Source organism: Salvia miltiorrhiza, chromosome 5 (assembly GCF_028751815.1).
Source record: "Salvia miltiorrhiza cultivar Shanhuang (shh) chromosome 5, IMPLAD_Smil_shh, whole genome shotgun sequence".
Taxonomy (NCBI): domain Eukaryota; kingdom Viridiplantae; phylum Streptophyta; class Magnoliopsida; order Lamiales; family Lamiaceae; genus Salvia; species Salvia miltiorrhiza.
The window spans coordinates 42,164,582-42,191,694 of NC_080391.1; the positions used below are offsets into that span (position 1 = coordinate 42,164,582).

Sequence of the window (27,113 nt, forward strand, 5' to 3'; positions counted from 1 at the left end):
TCTGATAGAATCAATGATAAAGATAGAGATGCTGATTGAATTGAGAGAAGAGCATAATTTATTTTTTCCCGATGACGGATACAGAGGTATCTGTGAGTTTAATTGTCCTACTGCAAATAGGAACATCTGAAGAAGAATAGAGTTGAGATAAGTGAGTGAGAAACCCTATAGAAGGGAGAGTCGATCTGAGAGATGATTGCTGATTGCTTTAATAAGAATTGTATCCGTGTTTTATCTGAGATGTTTTGAGTGATTTTCTACGTGACTATTTGTTTACGATGATGTGAGTGTGATTTGTTTTGTGTTATCTTAACACGGATTATTTTCGAGATTTTGGAGAACGAGATTATTTTTAAATCGGGAAATGGCATACAGCTTTTATTATTTTGCATATCAGTTTTTTTTTATGAGAAATATTTTACTGAGATATATATAAATAAGTTTATGATGAGATGAGATATTCCAATAGTTTGAGCTATTGTATTTTTGATGAGGTTAAAAATTCCTTTCCTTTCGATAAAATTATAACAGCTCTGGCGTAGCTGAGCTCTGCTCTGGAGGCAGAGCTGAAAACCGAGTTCTGCTCTGGAAGCAGAGTTGAAGTTGAACCGAGCTCTGCTCTGGAAGCAGAGCTGATGTTGAGCCGAGCTCTGCTCTGCTCTGACGACAGAGCTGAAAACCCAAGCTCAGCTCTGGTGACAGAGCTGAAATCGAGCTCTGCTCTGCCGAGTCAGTTAGCTCTGCTCTGGCCGAGTTAGCTCTGCTCTGGTGAGTCAGTTAGCTCTGCTCTGGCCGAGTTAGCTCTGCTCTGCCGAGTCAGTCAGCTCTGCTCTGACTTGTGAGCTCTGCTCTGGATGTGAGCTCTGCTCTGATTTGCGAGCTCTGCTCTGGATGTGAGCTCTGCTTTGGATGTGAGCTCTGCTCTGGATGTTAGCTCTACTCTGGCGAGTTTTAGCTCTGCCCTAGCGAGTTTCCAGCTCTGCTCTGGCGAGCTTTTTAGCTCTGCTCTGGCCGAGTCTTTTAGCTCTGCTCTGCTCTGGTGGCAGAGCTGTGATCGAGTGTATTAATTCCACTAATACTACACTTGAGATATTTTGTTTTTACCACATGCTCATTATCTTAAATGGCAAGTGGATTAGGAGGTAGGAGTTAAGGGGGACATGCATTAATTAGCATTTATTTTAAAGTGAAAATATTGGGATAACACTTTGATTCAAGTGGGATTAAATTCTTGAGCAAGTCATTATCCTAATTCTACAAATAACTCACGCACACCCCCTCCCTTCTCTTCCCCATTCTCGGCCTCCCCTCTCTCTCTCTATACTCTCTTTTCCTCCATTGATGTCCATTGAAGAAAGCTTAGAGAAGCTTCATCAAACACTACTATGAGATAATCCACCATCCAATCCAATCAAACACTATCATATCTCATCAAATTCAAGAAGCTAGAACTAAGATCAAAGTTGGAGCAAAGTCTTGATCACCTTTTAAATCCTTGAGTAAGTGATCTTAGATTATTTATTTGATCATATTAATGATATGTGAATGAGTATATGATCATGATTGAGCTAGAAAATCACCAAACTTATTCATAGGAAATTTTCGAAAATTAGGGGCTTGAAACCCTACGAATTTTGTTGTTTATTTTCTTGAATTGGCTTGAGTTATATGATGATGGATTTGAGTTTATGAGATGATCTAGATAATTAATAATGGATGAGATTGAAGCTTAAGGTTGAGAAGTGAAAATTGAAAGTGTTAGTTGAGGAAGAAGATGACATATATGTGTATCTATATGGGATCTTGTTTTATGATGTTGATTTGTGCTAATTGGTAACCTAGGATGTTAGATCTATGATATGATCAATAGGTTATACATGATTAGTGGTATTTCAAAAGTTTTAGTTTAATAAAAACTAGGGTGATTAATAAATCTATGTGATTAATTGTGTGAAATCATTTAAGTATATAATCTTGAGCATGAAATAAGTATATGTTGAGGATATTGGCTATGGTTTGCCATGGGAATTTAATTGAGTTAAAGTGAGATTTGCTTTTGCTTTGATTTGATGTTCGAGAATGATATGAGATGAGAAGAGTCGAGGTTGAGTATATTTTTCGCTCGATCGTTTTGATGTGGTTGAGCATATAAAGAGTTTGAGATGAGATTTTGGAGAAATTTTCGTAGGCCTTACTGACCTACTGTGATCGACGGTTTGTCGATGTCAAATAGCTTTGAAAATTTTATAGAAAGTCCATACATGAGTCTTGAGTACCCTGGTAAAATTTCAAGTCTTTTCAACTTCGTTTGATATTTCTTTAAAATGCAAAACTTAAACTGCACATTATTACCGAGAATTTCAGAAAACAGGGGAAAGAGTCTTTCGTTTCAGTAGCTTCCTATGTGATATAGCTTTCCAACTTTTTATGGTATCAACCTTATTGTGTTAGATAGATATCCACCGAAGATGAGCTCAGTTTGACAACGTTTACTATTTTTGAAAAATTGTAACCTTCGGTTGCACAAAACTGCCAGAAATGGTAGATAATGGTAAAAACGTCATATCTCTCAAACCACTTGGATTTTTCGACTCTACTTTTTTTAAAATGAAACTAGACTCGAAGATCTTTCTTTCGGTATGAGTCTCGAGTCCAGGAGATGTCGGAGTCAGAACAGTTTAAATTTTGAAGTTGAGTCAGTGTAAAAACAGAGCATGTTTTGATGATGTTTGTTTGTGATTTCTTATGTGCCTTATGTGATTGTGTTACCTGTGTGTTTGAATGAGATTAGACGAACCTTATATGAGAAATAAATCGAGACTTAGAGCCATGATTTTCTTGAAACCTATCCTTGAACTTAAGGATGTGAGATGAGTGGAGAGTTTATATAGAGTTGAGTAAAGAGATAGAATATGAGATAGAGTATGAGATAAGGCCTGAGAATTAGTCAATGAGTTCTAATCGAGATTCATTTTATGACATGAACTTTCGATGATGATGATGATCCCTGAAGACACGAGAAGAGCAAGGAAGTAAGTAACTCCACTTTGACGGGAGATTTTGAGTAAGGTCTTCAGGTGGGCAATATTTTAAGTATATGTTTATCATATGATCTTTCTAAAATGATTTGATGATGTTATGAGATTAACAAATGTTTTTGAGATAAATGATATTTGAGAACTGTTTGACTTGCCAATTTTTGATGTTGAGCTTGTATGTTTACCCTCTACTGATGAGATGAGACGAATTCGGTCCTGCCACAAGCGGGATTTTGTGCACAGAGGTGACTGTGAGCCGTCTTCGGGTTGGCCGGTCACGGTACTTGAGAGGGAGGCCTACTTATCAGTACCTTAATTATAATGATGAGTTGTAGATGCGGTACATACATGTCGAGTACTTCTCTGCAGACACTTAATTATGATGTTTATGGTTAAAACTGCTTGCACAGGTTCTGTTAAGATATAATTCCTGTGTATTGCTGAATTGTGGCAAGTTCAATTTATAGCTCTATGAGCAGCTTTGTTTTTCGGCGATATGTCCACTGAGTATTTATGTACTCACGCCCTGCATGTATTTCTAAACGTGCAGGATAAGCGGAGGGGGAGTATGGTGCGGTGCTGGTGGAGAATGTTTCGGGTTGACGTTTTCTTTCTCTATCGTATGTCTGTTTTGTCGATAGAGTTTTGATATGAAGTTATGTTAAATAGAGTTTGATGTTTAAGATACTTAATTTCCTTTGAAAATCAAGCAATACACTCACGGTTATATGTCTTCATACATATAATCGATTCGCCTTTTGCTGCGATACTCTGCATATTATTCTTCATTATGAAAAATGAGCTATACCCGTTTTATTTTTGTTCGTGAAATTCCTGACAATCAAAAAGATATAACGATTTTGACGATTGTACCCTTGGATTCATTTATGATGATTTCCTTAACACCTTTTGATGTGAGCTTCCGCTTGATGTTTGACCTATACATCTTGTCTTTTATTCCTTTAAAATAGTCGTATCGATACTCGATCCCCGCTATTACTAGTGTCGGAATCGGGCTGCGACAGCAGGATTGTGAGAAAGGAGGAGGGGGAACCAATCAAAGAGATGTTTCCTGATGAGCAGTTGTTCCACGCCCAAGAAATGAAGGAAGATCCTTGGTATGCAGACCTGTGCAATTACTTATGCTCTGGATATGTACCTCTCGGGTACACTTATGCTCAGAAGAAGAAATTGGCCAAGGAAAGCAAGGAATATATTTGGGATGAACCGTATTTATGGAAGCAATGTGGGGATCAAATGTTACGAAGATGCATTCCACAAGAAGAACAGAGAAGCATTCTGGAATTCTGCCATTCAAAGGAATGTGGAGCTCATTTTGGGCATAAGAGGACTGCGGCCAAAGTTCTGGAATGTGGGTTTTACTGGCCAACCATTTTCAAAGACAGTTACACGGTTTGCAAGAATTGCCCACAATGCCAAAGAGAAGGGAACATAACCAGAAAGAATGAAATGCCCATGATCCCAATCATGCTTGTGGAAATATTCGACATATGGGGAATGGATTTCATGGGAACCTTGCCCAGTTCGAGAGGGAACTTGTACATCCTATTTCTGGTGGATTATGTCTCTAAGTGGGTGGAGACAAAGGCTTCTCTGACAAACAACTCAAAGGTAGTGGTGAAATTTTTGAAAATTAATATTTTGTGCAGGTTTGGTGTTCCCAAAGCAATCATCAGCGACCAGGGATCCCACTTTTGCAACTTCTCAGTCGAAAACTTGTTCAAAAAATATGGAGTTGAGCATCGGGTCTCAACAGCCTACCACCCACAAGCCAATGGTCAAGCAAAACTATCAAATCGCATCATCAAAATAATCCTGCGAAAGACCGTTGGCCCAACGGGGAAAGACTGGAGTTTAAAGCTGGAAGATGCCTTATGGGCATATCGAACTGCATACAAGACTCTGTTTGGAATGTCACCATATAGAATGATGTATGGCAAAAGGTGTCATCTACCGGTAGAGCTGGAGCACAATGCGGTTTGGGCAGTCAATAAGTTGAACTATAACTGGAATGAGGCAGGGCAAGCAAGGAGGCTTGAGATCCAAGAGTTAGAGGAAATCAGAAGAGAGGCATATGACAATGCAGTCCTCTACAAAGAAAGAATGAAGAAGAGTCACGACACCCTGATCACAAACAAACAGTTCAGCTATAGGCAAAAGGTCCTCTTGTACCAAACTCGGTTCAAATTAGCCTCAGGCAAGCAGAGTACCAAATGGACTGGACCATTTGAAGTACAGGCCCAGTTTCCAAATGGGGCTGTCGAAGTCAAGAACCCAAAGTTAGGGGGAGTATTCAAGGTGAATGGACAGAGACTGAAGGCCTAATATGGGCACGAACCAAAGATTGGGAAGGAGCTCGACCCATCCCCAAAAACAAATTACTTGGGATAACTTTGAGGTACGTCATGCTCAGGACGATAAATAGAGCACTGGCTAGGAGGTAACCTAGTGTTTTGTTTTGTTTTTTTTTCTTTTCTCGCAAGTTTGTTTCTTTCTGTGTTTAGCCTAGGACCTAGGTTTTGCCCACAGCTGTGGGTAGGATTGAATTTCCCGCCTTCGTGGGAGTTTGAAATTTTATGTGTAGGCACCAAGAGAAGGAGTTTTGGGCAGAAGCAATCCAGGAGTGGGACGTTCGATCCAAAGGCAAGCAGGGCTCTCGGGCAAAACATGGCCGAAACCGCCTGGCGCATGTCACATCATGTGACAGTTGTCAGCCATATCCATCAAAACCCTAAACCTCTACCCACGACGTCACTACCCTAAACCATCCAACTTTCCATAATCACTACCCCATTTTCTCGGACCTTTATCATACAAAAACCACCAACCCACCACCATGGTCTCTACACGGCCAAAGAACAAACTCAGAGGAATCCCCCAAGGCACAAAAATCGACCTCACCGGAGAAAGCCCCACACCATCCAAACCAAACCCACCAAGAAAAACCCCATGCCCGAAGCCCATTCCAATGGAAACCACACCACATCCATCATCCAAAACCCTGCCGCAAGCCGAAAGCCCCTCGCCGGTGGACGAGAACAACATCGACCAACTCACGGTGGAGATTGACGTGCCAACCCTTGGCACCGGTGAGCCTCATGCAATCGTAGGAGAGGGCAAGACCATATCAGAAATGGTGAAGAAAAGTGAAGAGGAGTCTGCCAAAATGAAGCAACCACCCTCCGCCTCGAAGAGAAAAAAGCCGGCGGCCGAGAAATCAGCCACGCCGGCTGAAGGATCGTCAAATGAGAGAAATGAACCTTCGGGTTCGGTGCTGCTAGAGGAGCTAGGGGAGTCCGGCGAGGAGGAAAATGAGACACCAGCCAAGAGGAGAAAGAGAACACAGAATCTCACCCCAATCCGGATGATCAAAGGGGAGTCGGCGTCCACCCCGAGAAGCAGGAAGAAGATGACTGAGTTAGCAAACAAGAAGGGGATTGTTGTGCCCAAAATCCCGGATATGGAGTCGCTAAAGCAGTTGGGCGTAGTGGGAAAGGTCAAGGAGTATTTTGCCAACATAGGATGGGAGGCATTACTGGATTGGCCAGGCCACGCATACGAGGAAGTGGTAAGGGAGGTTTTCGATTCGGTCCAGGTGGGAATCAACCCCACTTGTGGCCCTTTGGGCATGAGCTTCTCCATGAAGGAGAAGACCAGAGACATGTCCGTGAACGAGCTGAACCTGAATTTGGGGATGGTGAAGTTAAAAGATCTACAGAAAAATGAATACAAGAAAGCCAAAAGAGGAATCTCAACCTTCGATGCGCAGGAATGGGATGTCATGTGGGCAGACATTGGAGATGGAGGACAGTTCAAGACCCAAAAGGTCAAGGGGCACAAAATCCGTGATTCTGCCCTAAGGATGTGCCACCGCATCCTCTCGTACTCTCTCTTCGGAAAGCTGGACAGTGGGAATGCAATGTCCAAAAAGGATCTCTACATCCTTTGGGCGATGAATAGCAAGGTGAAGCTCAACTTCGGGGCCTTCCTGATCGAGCATATAGAGTCCATCATCAGCAAACCTAATCAGAGGCTCTCTTGCATCCAGTTCACCACCGCATTTGCCCAACTGAACAAGATCGAGATCGAGGAAGGAAACACCAGGATTGAGGCAGAGAAGCTCAATGTGGAGGCTTTGATTCGAATGAGGGATGTAAGAATGGAGAAAGGTGTGCCCAAATTCACTTACCCAGAGGAGAGAGAGGTCTCGGCGGCCGAAGGCCAAAGCCCTGCTGTGGGAAAATGAAAAGAGAAGGTGTAGGAGTCAGAGTCAAAAGACGAGGAGAACCAGCTGGACAGGATTGAGTCCAGGATCGTGGAGACCCAGGTTGCGCTGGCTGCAACCCAAAAGGCCCTTCTGGCCTTCTTCAAGCATCAAGGTTTCAGGTACCCGCCTGCAGCTGCCCATTGAATTTTCACCCTCCCTAGGATGTTAGTTTTTTTTTAGTTGTTGTGTCTTTTGTTTTGTTTTGCGTAGGTGTTATTTTGTTTTGTTGAGTCTGTTTGGTCAATGCCAAGGGAATGGTAACCTTTTGCCTGCATCGGTGTTATGCCCAAAAAGTAACACACTTGGTGCAGGCACCCAAAGCATTGGCCACCTATGTTTTCGTTATTTTCCTTTTGTTGGAGTCTGTCTGTTTTCCTTGACCCCCTCCACACACCTACTTTGCTCAAAGCAAAGTGTGTGTGTGGGGGGGGCCAAGGCCTTTGTTGCTTTTGTGCGGGGTAATCCTTATTCTCACACCCTTTGCCTCAAGGCAAAGTGTGTGAGTGGGGGGGAAGACCCACTTCTTTTAAGTTTTAGTAGAGTCTTGTGTTAGCATGCTATATTACGAGGTTGCTCAGTTTTGATAGTTGTTAAGTTTCGATTGTGTAAGTAGGAAATTCTAAACTATCGTGTTGTATGTAGTTGAGGACGATGGATAGCGTTGTGAGCATATTACCTTGTGAGGATTTGAGCTAAACTGCGCTGACTTATGCCCATACTTTGAGAGAGTTACATATTACAAGTGTGTTGCTCGAATGAATTGATCCCCCTTTTTTCATGTACAAGAGCCCTATTTATAGATAACTAGTTGGGCCTAACCCTAAAGCCCATGAAGCCCAACTTGGTGGTAAAGCTGGCTCTCGGCAAGACTGGCTCTAGAAGCGCTTCAATCTAGTAGGGCTATCGGCAGAGCAGTCTCTGATTGAACTCTGGCTCTGGCAGGCTGTCTCTGGTAGCTTGGCTCTGGCATGTTGTCTCTGGTAGCTGTGGCTCTGGCAGGTTGTCTCTGGTAGCTCTGCTCTGGCATGTTGTCACTGGTAGCTCTGCACTCTAGCAAGGCGGGTAGCTCTGTGCTCTGGCAAGGCCAGCTCTGATTGAACTCTGGCTCTGGCAGGTTGGCTCTACCACGCCGCACTCTGGCGAGGTGGTCTCTGCCAACCTGCACTTAAGTACAGCGCTGATGAGTATTCCAGTCCTCATCAGCTACTCCCCCTGGTCTAGTTGAACAGTGTTCTCTTTGTTCAAGTAGTGGTGTGTGGTGTGAAGTCAGCGTTGTGCTGCTCTCCCGTGTCAATTAAGCATACATGATTCCCTGCAACTTATTAGACAAGAAATGTCAATCTTTGCAAAAATAATAAAGATAAAGTATTTCAGCGCTGCAAATGAACTAAGATAAAAGAGATAGTAGTTTTTCCTTTTGATTCTTTGAATGTCATCAAAGATGACTGACTTAAGGCTCAAATTTCCGCAGAGCGGCTGAGTTGCCACTTAAGGCTCATCCCCTGTTTAACTTTTGCGGCTTACGATGTTTCTACGCGGAGCATAGACATTGAGGCCTGTGCTGCCATGAAGGCTTAAGTTTTGCAATTGATGCATGAGTTTTGCAATTAATGCCTACGAAGCCATGAAGGCCAGTTTCACAATTAATGCCTGCGAAGCCACGAAGGGCTAGGTTTTGCAATTAATGCCTGCGAAGCCACGAAGGGCTACCCATGAGTGTTAGCGGGCCTTCGAGGGCTGCTCTGGATGAAGATTTTTCAGCTCTGACCGGGCTCCTCTAGATCACCATTTCCAGCTCTGACCGGCCTGTTTTGAATCAACATTTCTAGCTCTGACCGGGCTGCTCTAGATCAACATTTCCAGCTCTAACCGGGCTGCTCCAGATCAACATTTCTAACTCTGACCGGGCAACTCCAGATCAACATTTCCAGCTGTGACTGGCTCATTTTGAAACAACATTTCCATCTCTGACCGGGATGCTCTGGATCAACATGTCTAGCTCTGACCGGGCTGCTTTGGTCGAATATTTCTAGCATTGACTGGGATGCTCTGGGCGAATATTTTCAGCTCTGCATGAGACATTTCGCTACAACAAGACAGACCAGATAACCGGGCTATATACTCTTAGGCTTCTCGGTGCATCATTTTCAACATTGATCGAGACTGCTTGGCAGCCCTGCTCGGGTCTTCGCTTATGAGAAGATTTTCAGTTCTGTACATTGAGGAAGGGTGTTCCAGTTTCAGTGGTAGATGGAAAAATAAAAATTTATTGATATTGTATGACAAGGTCACATTCTTTTTATGAATTTATTAACTCCTCGATCGTAAATTATTGCATGTTTTATGATATAATTCATTGGGTTTTCTCTAATTTATTCATCGGGTTTCTCCTATGCTATTTACCAGACCTTCAACAATCGTGCTTGACTTCTAAAGTACGCGCACGACACTGGGGGGTAAGGGGGTGTATACCCCCGTCACCTCTCATATCCTATTTTTTAAGGATAAAAAATTTAAAATCTAAAGAAAGGGGATTAAGTTTCAGAACTGCCTAAGCCGCGAGCTCCCAGAGCTGCCTTAGGCGCGAGTCAGCGCAGTCAATGCGATTATCTCAGCGCTGTAAATGCGATTATCTCAGCGTTGTTAGTGTGATTATCTCAGCGCAGTCAATGCGATTATCTCAGCGCAGCCAGTGCGGCTATCTCAGCGCAGCCAGTGCAATTATCTCAACGCAGCCAGTGCTATTATCTCAACGCAGTCAGTGCGATTGTATCAGCGCAGTCAAAGCGATTATCTCAGCGCTGTCAATGCGATTATCTCAGCGCAGCCAATGCGGCTATCTCAGCGCAATCAGTGCGATTGTATCAGCGCAGCCAGAGCGATTATCTCAGCACAGTCAATACGATTATCTCAGCGCAATCAGTGCGATTGTATCAGTGCAGCCAGTGCGGCTATCTCAGCGTAGCCAATGCGATTATCTCAGCGCAGTCAGTGCAATTGTATCAGCGCAGCCAGTGCGGCTATCTCAGCGCAGTCAGTGCGATTATATCAGCGCAACCAGTGCGGCTATCTCAGCATAGTCAGTGTGATTGTCTCGTCTAAACTACCACAAATTACCCAAGTTATCTTCGGCGCAGATCGTCTAAGTTATCTTAAATAAGGCATTAATTGCAAAACCTAGCCCCTCGTGGCTTCACAGGTATTAATTGCAAACCCTAGCCCTTCGTGGCTTCGTAGGCATTAATTGCAAAAGCACGCCCTTCGTGGCTTCGCATGCATTAATTGCAAAACCTAGCCCTTGGTGACTTCGCAGGCATTAATTACAAAACCTAGCCCCTCGTGGCTTCACAGGCATTAATTGCAAAACCTAGCGCTTCGTGGCTTCGCATGCATTAATTGCAAAACCTAGCCCTTCGTGGCTTCGCAGGCATCAATTGCAAAACCTAGCCCTTCGTGGCTTCGCAGGCATCAATTGCAAAACCTAGCCCTACGTGGCTTCGTGGGCATGAATTGGAAAACCTAACCTTTCGTGGCTTCGCAGGCATCAATTGCAAAACCTTGCCCTTCGTGGCTTCACAGGCATCAATTGCAAAACCTAGGCCTTCGTGGCTTAGCAGGCATCAATTGCAAAACCTAGCCCTTCGTGGCTTCGCATGCATCAATTGCAAAACCTAGCCCTTCGTGGCTTCGCAAGCATAAATTGCAAAACCTAGCCCTTCGTGGCTTTGCAGGTATTAATTGCTAAACTTAGCTCTTCGTGGCTTTGCAGGCATTAATTGCAAAAACGGCCTTCATGGCTTCGCAGGCATTAATTGCAAAACTTAGGCCTTCATGGTGACTCAACCTAAAACACCTCTAGATTGACATGCAATAGAACAAGGACACTCTAGCAATGGTGAGTTGACCCTAGTCGTCACTCAAGGAAGATCTTAAAGGGCTTCTAATTGTATCACGGCAAAAGAAGTAAAGTATGATTGAAAACTGTAAAATTAACTAACACCTGTAAATTAAACTTAACTTGACATTAAACTTAAGAATTAACTACGAGGCTGGGAATTAAACTTAGAAACGTAAGCAGAAAGAAACTATTAAACTCAAGGCAGAATTAGACAATTAAAGTAAAAGCGAGTTGAATTTAAACACTACGAAGCTGGGAATTTAAATAACTTAAATTAAAGGCTTCTAATCTAATTGACAAAAACGAACTTGCATGATTGAAAACGAAACATAATGCATATAAAATAAAGGAATCAGTTTAAATAAAATAAATACCGTAATCGTCTCGAGAATCAAATATGTCACTTGAATACAACTCGAAACGGAAAAGTAAAGCAAAACAGAATTGAAACCTAACTTAGAACAAAGCTCGGAAATCTTAAAAACTATGAAAACAAGAAAATTGTAAAGTACTCGGAAATCTTAAGAACAAGAAAGCTGAAAAGTGTTTGACGCCTAAGGTAAGAAATTGACTTGAATCAAAATCTGAAGAGTAAATGCCGAAGGCTAGGATGATCATGAGCGTGTGCAGTTAATGCCCTTAAATAGATTGCCTTTCATCAACCCTAGCGACACTAAAAAAGGCCTTGCAAAACTGGGCCTAAAAGATAAACATCAAGGCAGCGTGCACGTAGGAGAGTGCAAGGGATGAAGTGCACGACAAGTCTCTGCAGCGCTGGCGAAGGAATGCCAGCACCAGAACAGTGCTAGCGTAGGTAGCTCTGGCGAGTTATGGCAGAGTTGGAAATTCAGCTTTGGAACGATGCGCGTGATTGCCAGCTCTGGAACTCAGCTTTGTAGACTCTAGAATATTCAGAGCTGGAATAGTGTTGGCTATAGCGAGTAAAGTCAGCTCTTGAGACATAGTCAGATGTGGATATGGTACGCTCTAGAAATGGTACGCTCTGGATAAGATCAGCTCTGGAATAGTCAGAGCTCTGGCGAGTCTTGTCTGCTCTGGAGATAGAAGTTCAGCTCTGCATAAGGTCAGCTCTGCACACCACTTTGAACCCAAAAGCGCACTTTTTGCTTCAAAATCTCCAACTGAGCATTCTTCCTCCTATTTATCTAAAACTCCTACAAAGCATCAAACAGAACCATAAACGCACCAAAATCTAGAATATTTAACTTATACTTAGCACAATCAAACCCCCAAAATACGAACAATTAGGCCTTAATCAACCCCCCCCCCCCTCCTGCACACTTAGCCTTTTGCTTGTCCTCAAGCAAAATCAGTATGAATCTAAGGAAGAAAGCGTTCAACGATGATTATTTCCATCCAAACATTCAACACACCAATTCAAAATTTTCCAATCAACACATATCTCTCAGATCATCCAAGTAACTTAAAGTTTACGAAGCAACATACCAGTAATGCAAGTAATTCTATCAGACCCAATTCTCCGCTAGAAGTGAATTCCCTAATGTGATCGCCTTTATAATCAGTATCTCTATTTCACAGCTTTTCTTTTTTCACACTTTGTGTGCTTAATAACTTAGATTTCGACAGTTGAGCCATAATTCATGAAATAAAACCATTTGGATGTAATCCAAAGTCTTTTCACATGGTTTCCCATGCTCATAGTTAAACTAGCGGAGCAGAGACTCGGAGCTGTCATTTGCAGAGCTGGACCAGAATTTTCAGAGCTGGCCAGATGTTCAGAACTGTCAATAATTCACATATAAGGATACGATCGTAGGCAATCACAATGACAACACTCATTCTAACATCTACCGGACAAATCACGTTTTACTTGCTTACCACAGTGTTGCAACAAAACTCATAATTCTTTGCACAAACAAGAGACATATATCAAAAGTAAAACCAGAATACCCACCATTCAATCACAAACCCGAAATTCACATCAACAACCATCTCTTCCACAAATTCATAAAAATTAGCAAGTATCCAAGAATAAGGTAAGAACAGAGGGACCAATTCGCCTAATCGAAAGCAAAAAGCACGCATCAAAATAAGTCACCCCCCACACTTAAAGAATGCCATGTCCTTAGGGCAAAAGATAAAAAGAGTTAGAAACATGTCCCTGATTATCGGTAATGAAAACGAAAGCACTGGGAAGGGCGGCGAAGGTTGAGAGTATGCAGCGTGGGATGTGGGGTTTGCGGCCTAAGGGCTTGAAGAACTCTGCGGGAGAAAAATCAACGCTGGCGGCCCTCGGCAGCGCTGGCGACCTTGTCAGCGCTGGCTGCCATAGTCAGCGCTAGCGAGTTTGGCAGCGCTGGCGAATTAAGTCTGCGGCATAACAGCAGCACGTAATTTCCATCATCTGCGACAAAAACAACAACTACAAAAAAGATCAACCCAACACGATAGGCATCAAAACAAGAAACACAAAAGAAAGCAAAGAAACAACAGAACAAAAAAAAATGAAAAACAAACTAAGAATAACAACTTGGGTTGCCTCCCATGCAGCGCTAGTTTTAAAGTCGCCAGCCCGACTTCAGAGAAACCCTTAACCGAAGTCATATTGAAGCTTCAGCTGCCTTAGTCCCTGTGAACACACATCCTTCTTGATTGTGGCTGCGGGTCCTCCTAATGAGCATACAACGCTCATCGCAACAAAAGACTTCTTGACCACTCTTTTTCGGAAGCTAGAACGTAAACTCCCTTCATTCTTCTTTTCCTCAGGCAGTACACACTGCAACCCTTGCACGACACCATCATTTCGTTGCAGCACGCCCAAAAATTCTTCCTTAACGGCTGCGTCCTCTTTCAAGTGAGTCGATAATTCTTGCACTGCATTTACTTCGATTAGCAGCTTGTCCAAAAACTGTTCTTCAAAGGCCACCTCATCTTGCAGGTTATCAAGAAACTCCTGCACTATTTCATCCTCATATGGCAGTTTGTCTTCCGGGCAAGTGCTCGCCAGAGCTGGCAACCTTAGCAGAGCTGGTAGACTAGTCAGAGCTGGCAAGTCATTTTCAGCGCTGGCAGGCTTGTCAGCGCTGGATATTTCCACTTCTTCTTGCATATAATTGTCAACCTCCTGCAGATTATCAAGAAATTCCTGCACAATACATTCCTCTTCCACAGGGTTAAATATCTCCACGTAAGAACAGTCATGCAATAAAGAAGTATAAATAGCAGGCTTCTTATGAAAAATAATGAACTTTACCGATCTACCTGACCCGGCCATACTCAAAGTTCCAGATCCCACATCAATGTGCGTCAGGGTAGTAGCCATAAAAGGCCGGCCAAGCCGAACAAGATGGCCGTTCTCTCCTCTAATGCCTTTCCCTGCATTAAGCACCACAAAATCTGCCAGCACTTTGATTCCTCTTACCGTGACTTCAACATCCTCCAAGAGTCCACATGGGCTGCTAATAGAACTGTCAGCTAGCTGAAGTCTCATCACAGTGCACTTCAGCTCATCATCCTTCCTGCCCAAGTTCTGAAAAATAACAAACGGCATCAAATTGACTGCCGCACCCAAACCTAGCATACCCGAGACCTCCCCAGCTCTACCCAAACTAATACCAAAAATGAAGCTACCTGGATCTCCTTGCTTCAGTAGTGGTTGGGTTGGATCAAGAATCGCTGGTGGCAGAGGCGGGCTGGGATGTTGGATAGCTTTCGGTGGTCGATATGGCGTAGTGGACTTGTGAAGTTTCAGCTCTGGCGCTCTTATCAGCTCTGGCGCTCTTCTCAGCTCTAGCGCCCTTATCAGCTCTGGCGCTTTTCTCAGCTCTGGCGCCCTTCTGTAACACCCCGTACTTTTCCTTATTAGAAATAGTGCCAAGACACTATTGAGAGTAATGAGATATGGAGATGTTAGATTTTTGATTATCTTAGATGAGACAGAGTTTCTTTATAGATAGAGATATGAGTTGTTAGAACCAATGACGGAGTTAGAAAGTGAATAGCTTTGAGAAAACGAGTTGAGTTAGAGATGCTAATTGAATTGATAAGAGATTTTATTATATTTCCGAGACCGGATATAGAACTACCCGTGAGACTGACTGACCTATTATTTTAATAGAAAAAACGAGTTAGAAATGGAGTTGACAAAAAGAGCGAGAACCCCTATAGAGAAGAGTCGATGTGAGAGATGTTTTGTTTGTCGTTGAATGTGGTTTGTCTTGATGTGATGTTATCTGAGACTATTTGTTTGACTGATTACGTGACTTTTTGTTACGTGCGCATTTATAAGCGAGTTATTATGATTTTTTTAGAATGATAGCACGTGAGTTTTATTTTGAGTTTTCAGAACAAACGAGATTTATTTTTATCGAGAAATTGAAAAGTGCCAATTTATAAATTTTTCCAACAAAATGTTTTCAAATTATTTTTCCTGAGATGATGTCATTAATTAATTAAGTGAGTGCACTAGTATTAGTGCTATATTATTTAATTTTGGTCACAAGAGTTTTGTGCTATAACATGTCATTAATTAGTGACTAATTTTTTCCATGACTTAAGTTCCTACACCATATAATTCCCAATGAGATTATTAATACCTAAGTCATGTGCTCATTTTTGTCAAGTGGCAAGTGGATTAGAGTGTAGAGATTTTGGGAGACCATGCATTAATGAGTGAATAGTGCTTTGTCCCTAATCATTCTTAGTTAACAAGACATAAACTTATCTCACTTCTCCCTCACACCATCATTTTCGTCCCCCATCACTCTCTCTCTCTCTCTCTCTCTCTCGATTTCTTCCTCTATTGATCACCACTGATGAGACCTTCAAGCTTCCTAAATCACTTCTATGTTAGAAATCTTTCATTAAATCAAGCCTACAACACCTTATACACTTAAAGCAAGAGATCTTGGAAGGCTTTGAGCTTGAAGTTGAAGGAACCATATTTTGACATATGATTCACGTGCCCGTGATCCATTTCGGATATCAAACGAATACATACAAAAACCATGTGGCTATAGCAAGAGGATGGAATCTTACTTGCAAATCCGGCAATGATCGACTCCAGTGTTGATCTTCCAACTTGTTCCCACGGCAAGACTTGACGTTGGGTGGCAACGATCTTCAAGTCCTCTCCTTTTCCTAGGGAAACGCGCCGCCTCGCTTTTCTGTGCTCTCACAGATTTCTCTATATTTTATCTCACGTAATGTCACACGTAATTAGAATTAGGACTGTACCTATTATTTATACTGGGTATTAAAACCCTAAATAATAAGCCCATCATCTAATTAAACTAAAACAAAGCCCAAAGGCTTAAGTGAGAAATAGATGGACGGACGCCCCATATGGAGTGAAGCCTTTATTGGGCCAAGCGGGGATCTACTAGCTTGAATAAAGTTTGGCCTCCCAGTGCTCGATTTTCCTATTCAGCCCAGAATAAAATCGAGACACAAGTATTAATTTATTCCACTAGATAATTAATACTGAATTACCTCTTTATTCTTTAGGTGAGTCGGGGCTAGTATTAGACTTAATTAATCCCCGTGTTTAAGATATCCAATATCCATTAATTAATTAATTCCTCTGACGATCAATTAATTAATTAATTAGTCGTTTAATTATAAACGACATCTCGAGTGCTACCACTTAAACTTATTATCGTATTGGAACTAATTCCACCTGCAGGGTTTAATACGATAAACTTATTAAGTTCCTCGAGAGGATATTATCATCCTGTTATTAGCAGGACACGGATCCTTATTGCAATATAATCGCATGTCAAATAATAATTGCTATCACCCAAAGTATCGAGTATATTGAGCTTCAAGAGAACTCTCACCCATGATAAATCAAAGCAATAGTCAATATATTATTCACACCGATTAATCCAACTAAGGTTAAGACTATTTAAGTCGCCGAGATCTTGATTCTTAATTAGTCAGAATATAAGAATTCATCTCACTGTGATCCTGTTCAATACACGAAGGTACTAGCATAAATAAATAGCCAAGACAAACTATTTATCCATTTATGCTACAATCTAAACCAGCAACTCGTCCATAGTTGCCTCGATTGTGAACTCAATTTATATCTCAACTTTTTCCAATTATATGATCTTCTGTGATCTACAACACACCATATAATCTATAGTATGAGATAAATTGGACTATAATAGGATTATGCAATAACAATATTTCAGATAGAAGAATCACAGTGAACTAAGGAATCAATGTATACAAGCATAAAGTCTTGCTTTCAGTATACAACCCTTCAATTCTCCCACTTATACTAAAGCAAACTTTTAGTATACAATGTGACTGAAAAACTGATAATATCCTCTAGCTATTACAAAATCTCCCACTTATACTAAAGTTTAATTTAGTATAGGGAGGCCACGAACTCCATGGCCTTCAACATGCTTGTTGAACACCGCACCAGGAAGACTCTTCGTGAAGGGATCAGCCAGATTATCAACTCCCGCAATATGCATCAAAGCTACATCACCATGCTTGACCACAGACCGAATGTAATGATACTTGCCATCAATGTGTTTCATGGATTGATGACATCTTGAATCCTTGCTATTCGCAATAGCAGCCTCGTTATCACAATAAATTGTGATGCACTTCGGCAAACTAGGAATCACATCAATCTCAGTTAGGAAGTTCCTGAGCCATACAGCCTCTTTAGCAGCTTCACAAGCAGCTACATACTCAGCTTCCATGGTAGATAGTGAATTGCATTTCTGCTTTACACTTCTCCACACAATGGCTCCACCCCCAAACTTAAACACATAGCCAGTAGTAGACCGCCTCTTGTCCTTATCACCTTGATAATCGGCGTCTAAAGGAATATTAAACTGAATTAATGCTCCGTTTGCCCGATGATCGTTTCTTGGAATATTATTAATTTATCATACAACGATTAATCCCTAACATGCTCCTATGAATTTAACAACTGCACGTTGGAGTTAGAAAATACCTGAAGAATTCCTAAGAATTCGTCAATCCGTCGCTGAACAGGTCAGCCAACTTCAACGCTCTGTTTGACCCTTCAAACGACCTCCAATCGTATTTTGTGCAGAAATACGACTTCTTCGTCTTCGAAATAGCTTTCCGTGGCCGCCTGTTTCACCTCAATCGGACTTCTGTAGAGGAAGTTATGGCCGTTTTACGGAGACTGCCAGAACTTGGTTTCCTGCGAAAATCTGACTCCAGCTCTGATCTTCTCGACTGTATCCCGCTCAGCTTTCACCGTTGGATGGACAACGATCTATGAAAGTCCCAAGAGAGAATGCTCCACACGTTTTTCCTGCGCCCCACAGCTCTCTCAAAACCCTAATATTTTATCAGTCTATTTTCCTGAGAGCTGACAGCTGTATTTAATAGAATTAAATACGTGTGGGACGCTTGGAATCTGTAATAGGCGTTCCTTCTCTCCTTCTAGGGCTAGGAGACTTTGGGCCAGTCCAGGGACCAGATACAAGGAATAAAGATGGGCCTCAAATAAATTAATTTATCTATGGTCAGCCCAGACCACAATTAATTTATAAATATCTGTTCATTCCACTAGAGAACCGATACTGACTTACCCCTTAATTGCCGGTGATGAGTCGGGGGCTTGTATTTAGACTTATTAAATCTCCGTAATTAATTAATCTCTTTATAAATCCTTAAGCAGTACCACTCAAACTTTATTATTGCGCCTGAACTTAATCAACCTGCAGGGTTTAGCGCAATAAACCTTATTGAGCTCCTTAAGGGGATGTCATTATCCTATACCGGATACGGGTACTAATACAGATAATCAAATATCATATATTAACCGCTATCACCCAACATACAGAGTACTCGAGTTAGTACATAACATTCACCCATAGTAAGTCAAAGTGATATACGAATTAACATATATATCTGAATACTTATTAGTATTAAGATCTTATAAGTCACCGAGATCTTGATTCTTCACTTAAGTCAGATAGAAGAATACATCTCAACTGTGGTCCTATCAATACGTAATGACGTACCAGTATAGACAAGTAGCCAAGACAAACTACTTCCATCTATACTGCAGCCTAAACCAATAACTTGTCCTAGAGTTATTTCGGCTGTGATCATATTATATCACTTAAGGTTATTCCAATTATATGGTCTTCTGTGATCTACAACACACCATATAATCTACTTATATAGAGATAAAGAACATACATATGCAATCATGAACACAATCAGATAGGAGATTAGATAGTGAACTTAGGAAACATTGTATACAAGCATAAAACGTTCTTGCTTTCAGTATACAAATCCAACAGTGTCCACATACCCTACCGGTGTCAGATCATCAGACTGGTAAACTAGCGCATACTCCTTAGTCCGTTTAAGGTACTTGAGTATGTGCTTTACAGCAGTCCAATGAGCTTGACCTGGATTCGCCTGATATCTTGCTGCAATGCCAATGGCAAAATAGATATCAGGCCTGGTACACTGCATCGCATACATGAGACTTCCCATAGCCGAGGCATAGGGAATTATCTTCATGCTCGCTATCTCCTCAGGCGTTGTGGGACACATTGCCTTAGATAGCGGAACACCATGTCTGAAAGGTAGAAAACCTTTCTTGGCATTCTGCATTCTGAATCGCGCCAAAACAGTGTCAATGTAGGATGTTTGAGACAAACTCAACATTCTCTTAGATCGGTCACGACCAATCTTTATTCCGAGAATATATGTTGCCTCTCCCAAATCCTTCATTTGAAACTGTTGGGATAACCACTCCTTAATGCCAGACAATACATTCACATTATCGCTAATGAGAAGTATGTCGTCCACATAGAGTATAAGGAATACCAGACTCCCATCGATACAGACCCTATAAACGCAACTATCGTTGACACACTGCTCAAAACCATAAGTTTTGACCACGTCATCGAAACGTTTGTTCCAGGATCGTGAAGCTTGCTTAAGTCCATAAATGGACTTCTTGAGCTTCCACACTAGATGCTCCTCACCTTCCTTGATGAACCCCTCTGGTTGTAGCATATAGATGTCTCTATCTTCCTCAAGATACCCATTCAAGAATGCGGTCTTGACATCCATTTGCCACACCTCTAGGTTCATATGGGCAGCCATGGCCAAGAGAGCTCGAATAGACTTAAGCATCGCTACTGGCGAAAAAGTTTCCTCATAATCGATACCAGGTCGTTGAGTATAACCCTTCGCCACTAGTCTCGCTTTGAAGGCCGTAACCTTCCCGTCTGGTCCTCTCTTGCGTTTGTATACCCATTTGCAGCCAATGGCCTCACGACCAACAGGTAGCAAACATTTCTCGTATACATCCATGGCAGTTATGGATTCATATTCAGAAACCATACATGCTTCCCATTCAAGAGCATCTGGATCTGCTAGTGCTTCTGAGTAAGTCCAGGGATCTTCTTCGACAAGCCCGTCATCAACTGAATCCGTAGATTCATTGACAAACGCATATCGATTGGGCAGTTTGCCCTTTGATGCCCTCTCACTACGACGTGGCACTATTACAGATTCCGTATCGACAGCTTGTGCGTTTTCTGATGAGACTTGGGGTACTACATCTTGCACAATTGGCTGAGTTGGTTGACTTGTCGTGCCAATGTCTTTGACCTCACTGAGGACGATTTCGCTCCTACTTTTGTGGTTATTTACATAGTCCTCTTCCAAGAATCTTAAGTTAGTGCTAATAACGACTTTCTGATCCTTAGGACAATAAAAATAACCACCTTTCGTTCCTCTAGGATATCCTATGAACAACTTTACTTCAGTTCTAGGGCTCAACTTATCGGCATCCTTGTTCAGCACGTGTGCTGGACTGCCCCAAATCCGGATGTGGTTAAGAGAAGGCTTGCGCCCTGACCACAGCTCGGATGGGGTCTTTGCAACCGACTTAGAAGGCACTAAGTTTAGAATGTAACTGGCTGTTTCTAAGGAATATCCCCAGAACGAAATAGGTAAAGTAGCGAAACTCATCATCGAACGAACCATTTCTAGAAGAGTTCTATTTCTTCTCTCTGCTACACCATTCTGTTGGGGTGTACCCGGTGTAGTCAACTGAGATGTAATCCCAGATTCTAACAAGTATGCTCTAAACTCGTTACTGAGGTATTCGCCACTGCGGTCAGATCGCAGTGACTTGATACTTTTACCATGTCGCTTCTCTACTTCCGCCTTGAATGTTTGAAACTTGTCAAAACATTCAGACTTGTAGCGCAACAAGTAAATGTATCCGTACCTTGAGTAATCGTCAATGAAAGTGACAAAATACTCGTACCCTCCACGAGCTTGAGTGGACATGGGTCCGCACAAGTCAGAATGAACCAGTTCCAACACTTCTTTGGCCCTATACCCCTTAGCCTTGAAAGGCCGAGTCGTCATCTTTCCCTCTATGCAGGATTCGCAGACTGGGATTGGTTCTACTTGGAGAGACTCCAAGATACCATCAGAAACCAGTCTTTGGATCCTCCTTAGATTGATGTGACCCAATCTTAGGTTCCAAAGGAGAGTTTGGTTCTCCAGAGAAGAAGCCTTTCTCTTCTTTTGGTTTGTAGTCAAAGTATAAGCAGATGAAGAATAATCGAATGGACATGAGAAAGTATAAAGAGAATCAGCCGCACTTCTAAATAAAACTTGACCATCTTTGATGAATACTGCACTGTCTTCTAAAAGAACAGAATATCCATACTTGCGTAATTGAATGGTAGAAATCAAGTTTTTCCGAAAACCCGGAACATAGAGTACATCTCTCAAAACTAAAACATGTCCATCAATCAACAAATTCACATCTCCAATAGAAACAACAGGTAAGCTTGCTTCATTTCCCATGGAGAGTGCCAGCTCGCCTCCACTAAGCTCCCTTGTCCGCAGGAACCCCTGCAAGGTGTAACAAACATGGTCAGTCGCACCCGAGTCAACAACCCATTGATGGGAAGATCTCGAAACTGAATATGTTTCTGTTACAAGAGCAGTAGAAATACCTTGAGCTTTCTTCATCATGGGACAGTCAGACTTCCAATGTCCTACTTGTTGACACTTGAAGCATTTTCCTTTCCCCTTTGGCTTGCCAACGCCTCCGGTCGGGCCTAGCTTCTTCTTGCTCCCACCTTTTGCTTGGCCTTTCTTGCCATGGGGCCCTTTCTTCTTCCTACCTTTCGGTGGAAAACTGGGTCCTGTGGCAGTGGCCAAAGCCTGTGGACTCTTTCCCATGACCCCCTCGGCCGCAACCAACTCATTAAGCAGTTCATTTAGAGTGAACTTTTTCTTGCCCATTACGGCATTGAGTCGGAAGTTTTCGTAGGATTTGGGCAGAGTGTAGAGAACCATGTCTACCTTAGTGGCATCCTCGATTCCTCCACCGAGCACGTCCAGCTCATTGAAATGATTAATCATTCCAAGCACGTGCTCACGCACAGACGAACCTTCCGTCATTTTTGAAGACATGAGTTTCCTCATGAGTTCAAAACGGACTGACCGGTCTGATGCCCCAAAGAGCTCCTCGAGGTTCCTCATAATTGCAGCCGCAGTCTCCAACGACTGATGTTGCAGCTGCAACGCAGAAGACATAGTGGTCATAATATAAGCTTTCGCCATATTATTCGCCCTATGCCACCGCTTATGGGCCTCCCTTTGCTCTTCGGAAGACCGAGTATTAAGGTTTGCGGGAGCGGGAGTAGTAAGCACAAACTTATACTCCTCCGCGTCTAGGACAAATCCCAGATTGCGCTTCCATTCCGAAAAATTCGGACCAGTAAGCGGCTTAGCAGATAAAACATTCAAAAGCGGGGTAACAGTCATATCTGAAATATAAACAAACAAGCGCACATTAGAAAACACGTTATTGCATAAAGATTCGTAGCAATAATATTGTAACCTTTTGATAAAACAATATTATTGAAACCTCCGTTAGCCCAATCGAATTACACGCAAGCCACGTTCGTGTGGACGTTTACGCGCTCTTCGTTTGACCAGACACCCAGTCTTTGGTCTCATTCCATTGTCAACTTATCCTTATGACAAAATGGGACCAATAAACGGACCTTTACTAGACCACGCAATTTCAAGAAGGGACTCCGTTGGGGAGTTGTACTTGAAATTAACGTCTAAGCTATGACCACAGTTTAGTCAACTTTATGACTATCTTTTATTTTAACCCCTCCTAGAATAATCCATGAAAGACTAACCCGTGCAAGCCATGTTCGTGTGGACGTTTACACGAGAAGCTCCCACTATTCTCAAGGCTAAAATAATTAATTTTAATCCTTTCAAGAATAACTCGCAGAAATTAATACATGCAAGTCACGATAGTGTGAACGTTTACATGCAAAAACTCCCACTTATTCACAAGATTAAAATATTTTTTAATTTAGAAGTTTAACCGACAAAAGCTGCAAATTAATAACGAGTGCAAGCCACGTTCGTGTGGACTTTTACACCAATTATTAATTTACTTTGTCTTAAACCAACTGTGGAGGTCTATATCAATTTTATTTAAAAAATTGAATTTTCCGCTTAGTCTTTTACTTCAAAAGGTTTACAGGTTAAATCACGTTGACACGGAAAACCTAAGCATGCATTTCTAGAACACATGTAATAAAACATGCTCGCTTGAAATTAAAACGTGCTTAGTGAAAACGTGATTGAACCTAGCATGATATTCTATGCGCATTTACATTCACATAAAGCAAATAAAATCATGCTCAAAACACCTTAACGGTGATAAAATCCACGGCATGCTAAGAACAATAAAAAAAAAATTTTGCGGCCCATTCGTGGAATCCCATTTCTAATCTATTACAATAAAACAATAGAAAAGAAATTAAAAAATGGGCAAATACAGCCCAAAACAGCGCCTAAACAGGCTGAAAAAAGGTCCAGCCCTTGTTTGGGCCCAAAACGCGCGGCCCAGCCGCCCAGGCCCGTCCAGCAGCGGCCTAGGACCCGCGGTCAAAGCCTGGTCGCGGCCCAGATGCTCAGGCCCGAGCGCTCTAGTCCGGCCCGCGAGCTCCCTTTCAGCCCACGTCTGCTAGGGTTTCACGCCGCAGAGCGGCGCTGCACATCTCCACCGCCCGCGCACAATCGGCTCCCGGCCACCAGCAAACTCCAGCTCTCAGCCGTTCGTCGTCCGCCTTCACCCCGATCACAAGCACGCACACAGATCTCCTGCCGGCGACGTCGTCAGCCATCGCTGCTACTCCGGTGAGCTTCCACCCGACACCAGCGTTGCAGCGCCGCGACTTCCCTTTGTCGCCGCACCCTCCGTCTGCACGCTCTGGCAGTCGAGCCAGTAAGGAACGCCGGAGCGCCCCCAACCGCAGACGCCGAGAATGATTCAGCCATCGCTGCAGATCACGCCACCACCGTTGCGACTCATGGCACCGCCATCTGCCCTACCGTCTACCCTCGTTGCACGTCGTCGAGCAGGTAGGGGTTGCCGGAGCAACCCCAACCCTCGACGTCGTTGAGCAGATCTGGCAGATCTTAGCAGACGGCCTAGTGCGCGTTCAGCGCGCTGGTGCTCGCCGGAGGTGCGGTGACACTTGCTGGAATCCGGTGCCGGGCGACCAGCGGGAGCCCGGAAAGTTTAGATCAGCAGCCGTTGTTGATTACTCTGTTCTCCGTCTTGTTCTTCGCAGTTACAGGTTACATTCGAAAACAAAATACAGAATTCGAAAATCTAGTCTAACCACGGATTTTCTCGTGGTGGAAAAAACAATTACAACGTCAAATTGACGTATCCCACGAATCAACAAGCCACGAAGAACAACAACAGGAAAAAAAACTTAATGGTTTTACTATTCATTTATCCGATAGAGCCGAAATTCTGGAACCACGGCTCTGATACCAATTGAAGGAACCATATTTTGACATATGATTCACGTGCCCGTGATCCATTTCGGATATCAAACGAATACATACAAAAACCATGTGCCTATAGCAAGAGGATGGAATCTTACTTGCAAATCTGGCAATGATCGACTCCAGTGTTGATCTTCCAACTTGTTCCCACGGCAAGACTTGACGTTGGGTGGCAACGATCTTCAAGTCCTCTCCTTTTCCTAGGGAAACGCGCCGCCTCGCTTTTCTGTGGTCTCACAGATTTCTCTATATTTTATCTCACGTAATGTCACACGTAATTAGAATTAGGGTTGTACCTATTATTTATACTGGGTATTAAAACCCTAAATAATAAGCCCATCATCTAATTAAACTCAAACAAAGCCCAAAGGCTTAGGTGAGAATTAGATGGACGGACGCCCCATATGGAGTGAAGCCCTTATTGGGCCAAGCGGGGATCTACTAGCTTGAATAAAGTTTGGCCTCCCAGTGCTCGATTTTCCTATTCAGCCCAGAATAAAATCGAGACACAAGTATTAATTTATTCCACTAAAAAATTAATATTGAATTACCTCTTTATTCTTTAGGTGAGTCGGGGCTAGTATTAGACTTAATTAATCCCCGTGTTTAAGATATCCAATATCCATTAATTAATTAATTCCTCTGACGATCAATTAATTAATTAATTAGTCGTTTAATTATAAACGACATCTCGAGTGCTACCACTTAAACTTATTATCGTATTGGAACTAATTCCACCTGCAGGGTTTAATACGATAAACTTATTAAGTTCCTCGAGAGGATATTATCATCCTGTTATTAGCAGGACACGGATCCTTATTGCAATATAATCGCATGTCAAATAATAATTGCTATCACCCAAAGTATCGAGTATATTGAGCTTCAAGAGAACTCTCACCCATGATAAATCAAAGCAATAGTCAATATATTATTCACACCGATTAATCCAACTAAGGTTAAGACTATTTAAGTCGCCGAGATCTTGATTCTTAATTAGTCAGAATATAAGAATTCATCTCACTGTGATCCTGTTCAATACACGAAGGTACTAGCATAAATAAATAGCCAAGACAAACTATTTATCCATTTATGCTACAATCTAAACCAGCAACTCGTCCATAGTTGCCTCGATTGTGAACTCAATTTATATCTCAACTTTTTCCAATTATATGATCTTCTGTGATCTACAACACACCATATAATCTATAGTATGAGATAAATTGGACTATAATAGGATTATGCAATAACAATATTTCAGATAGAAGAATCACAGTGAACTAAGGAATCAATGTATACAAGCATAAAGTCTTGCTTTCAGTATACAACCCTTCAGAAGTTTAGAGAGAAGAAATTCTACTTTTCTTAAAGTTCTTGAGTAAGTGTTGAATATATTTAGATCTAATCATATTTGAGTTAGATATATGTGTATATGCATGATTGAAGCAAGAAAACACCCCCTCACCCCTTTTATGAGATTTTCGAAAATTTAGGTTAAACCCTTCAAAGATCTTTCTTGTTCTTTTCTTAAATTGGGGTGAGAAATGTGTTCTATATGATGTTTGGTGATGATTGATATGTGTATTGTGAGGTTATGTCTTGTGATGCAAAGTTTGACTTAGATCTAAGGTTGCATTGATGTTTCTTTTGTGCTCTGTCGAGCTGTATCTTTTATGCTCTGTCGAGCTGTTTTCTTTTCTGCTCTGCCGAGCTGTTTCTATTCTACTCTGGCAAGCTATTCTCCTCTGCTCTGTCGAGCTATTCTGCTATGCTCTGTCGAGCTTTTCTGCTCTGCTCTGTCGAGCTATTCTTCTCTACTCTGCCGAGCTATTCTGCTCTGGCATCCGAGCTGATTCTGCTCAGTCTGTAAAACTCACACTACTCTGGCTACCAAGTAATCTCTGCTCTGGCCACCGAGCTGAGTCTAATGAGTCAAATGTTTGCTTGTTTGTTGAATGTGGAGTCGTTTTGCAACTCTTTTGTACCTACTGTGTAGATTTTAATACTAATGAAACAGTAAATCACACAC

General features: G+C 42.2%; 1 protein-coding gene and 1 long non-coding RNA gene across 2 annotated transcripts; one reads left to right on the forward strand and one right to left on the reverse strand.

Annotated features, from left to right (window-relative positions):
- The first annotated feature begins 1,252 nt into the window (after window positions 1-1,252).
- Window positions 1,253-3,857, forward strand: LOC131024622 (uncharacterized). The gene is made up of 3 exons (XR_009101956.1): window positions 1,253-1,499; window positions 3,014-3,077; window positions 3,589-3,857. It is a non-coding gene; the product is annotated as an uncharacterized LOC131024622 (long non-coding RNA).
- An 18,137-nt stretch (window positions 3,858-21,994) lies between these two features.
- Window positions 21,995-22,560, reverse strand: LOC131024623 (glycine-rich RNA-binding protein RZ1C-like). The gene is made up of 2 exons (XM_057954128.1): window positions 22,210-22,560; window positions 21,995-22,105 (listed from the first exon to the last, which is right to left on the reverse strand). Exons 1-2 carry the CDS (start codon window positions 22,553-22,555, stop codon window positions 22,080-22,082), a joined length of 372 nt encoding a protein of 123 aa, XP_057810111.1. The 5' UTR covers window positions 22,556-22,560; the 3' UTR covers window positions 21,995-22,079.
- Window positions 22,561-27,113: the final 4,553 nt, after the last annotated feature.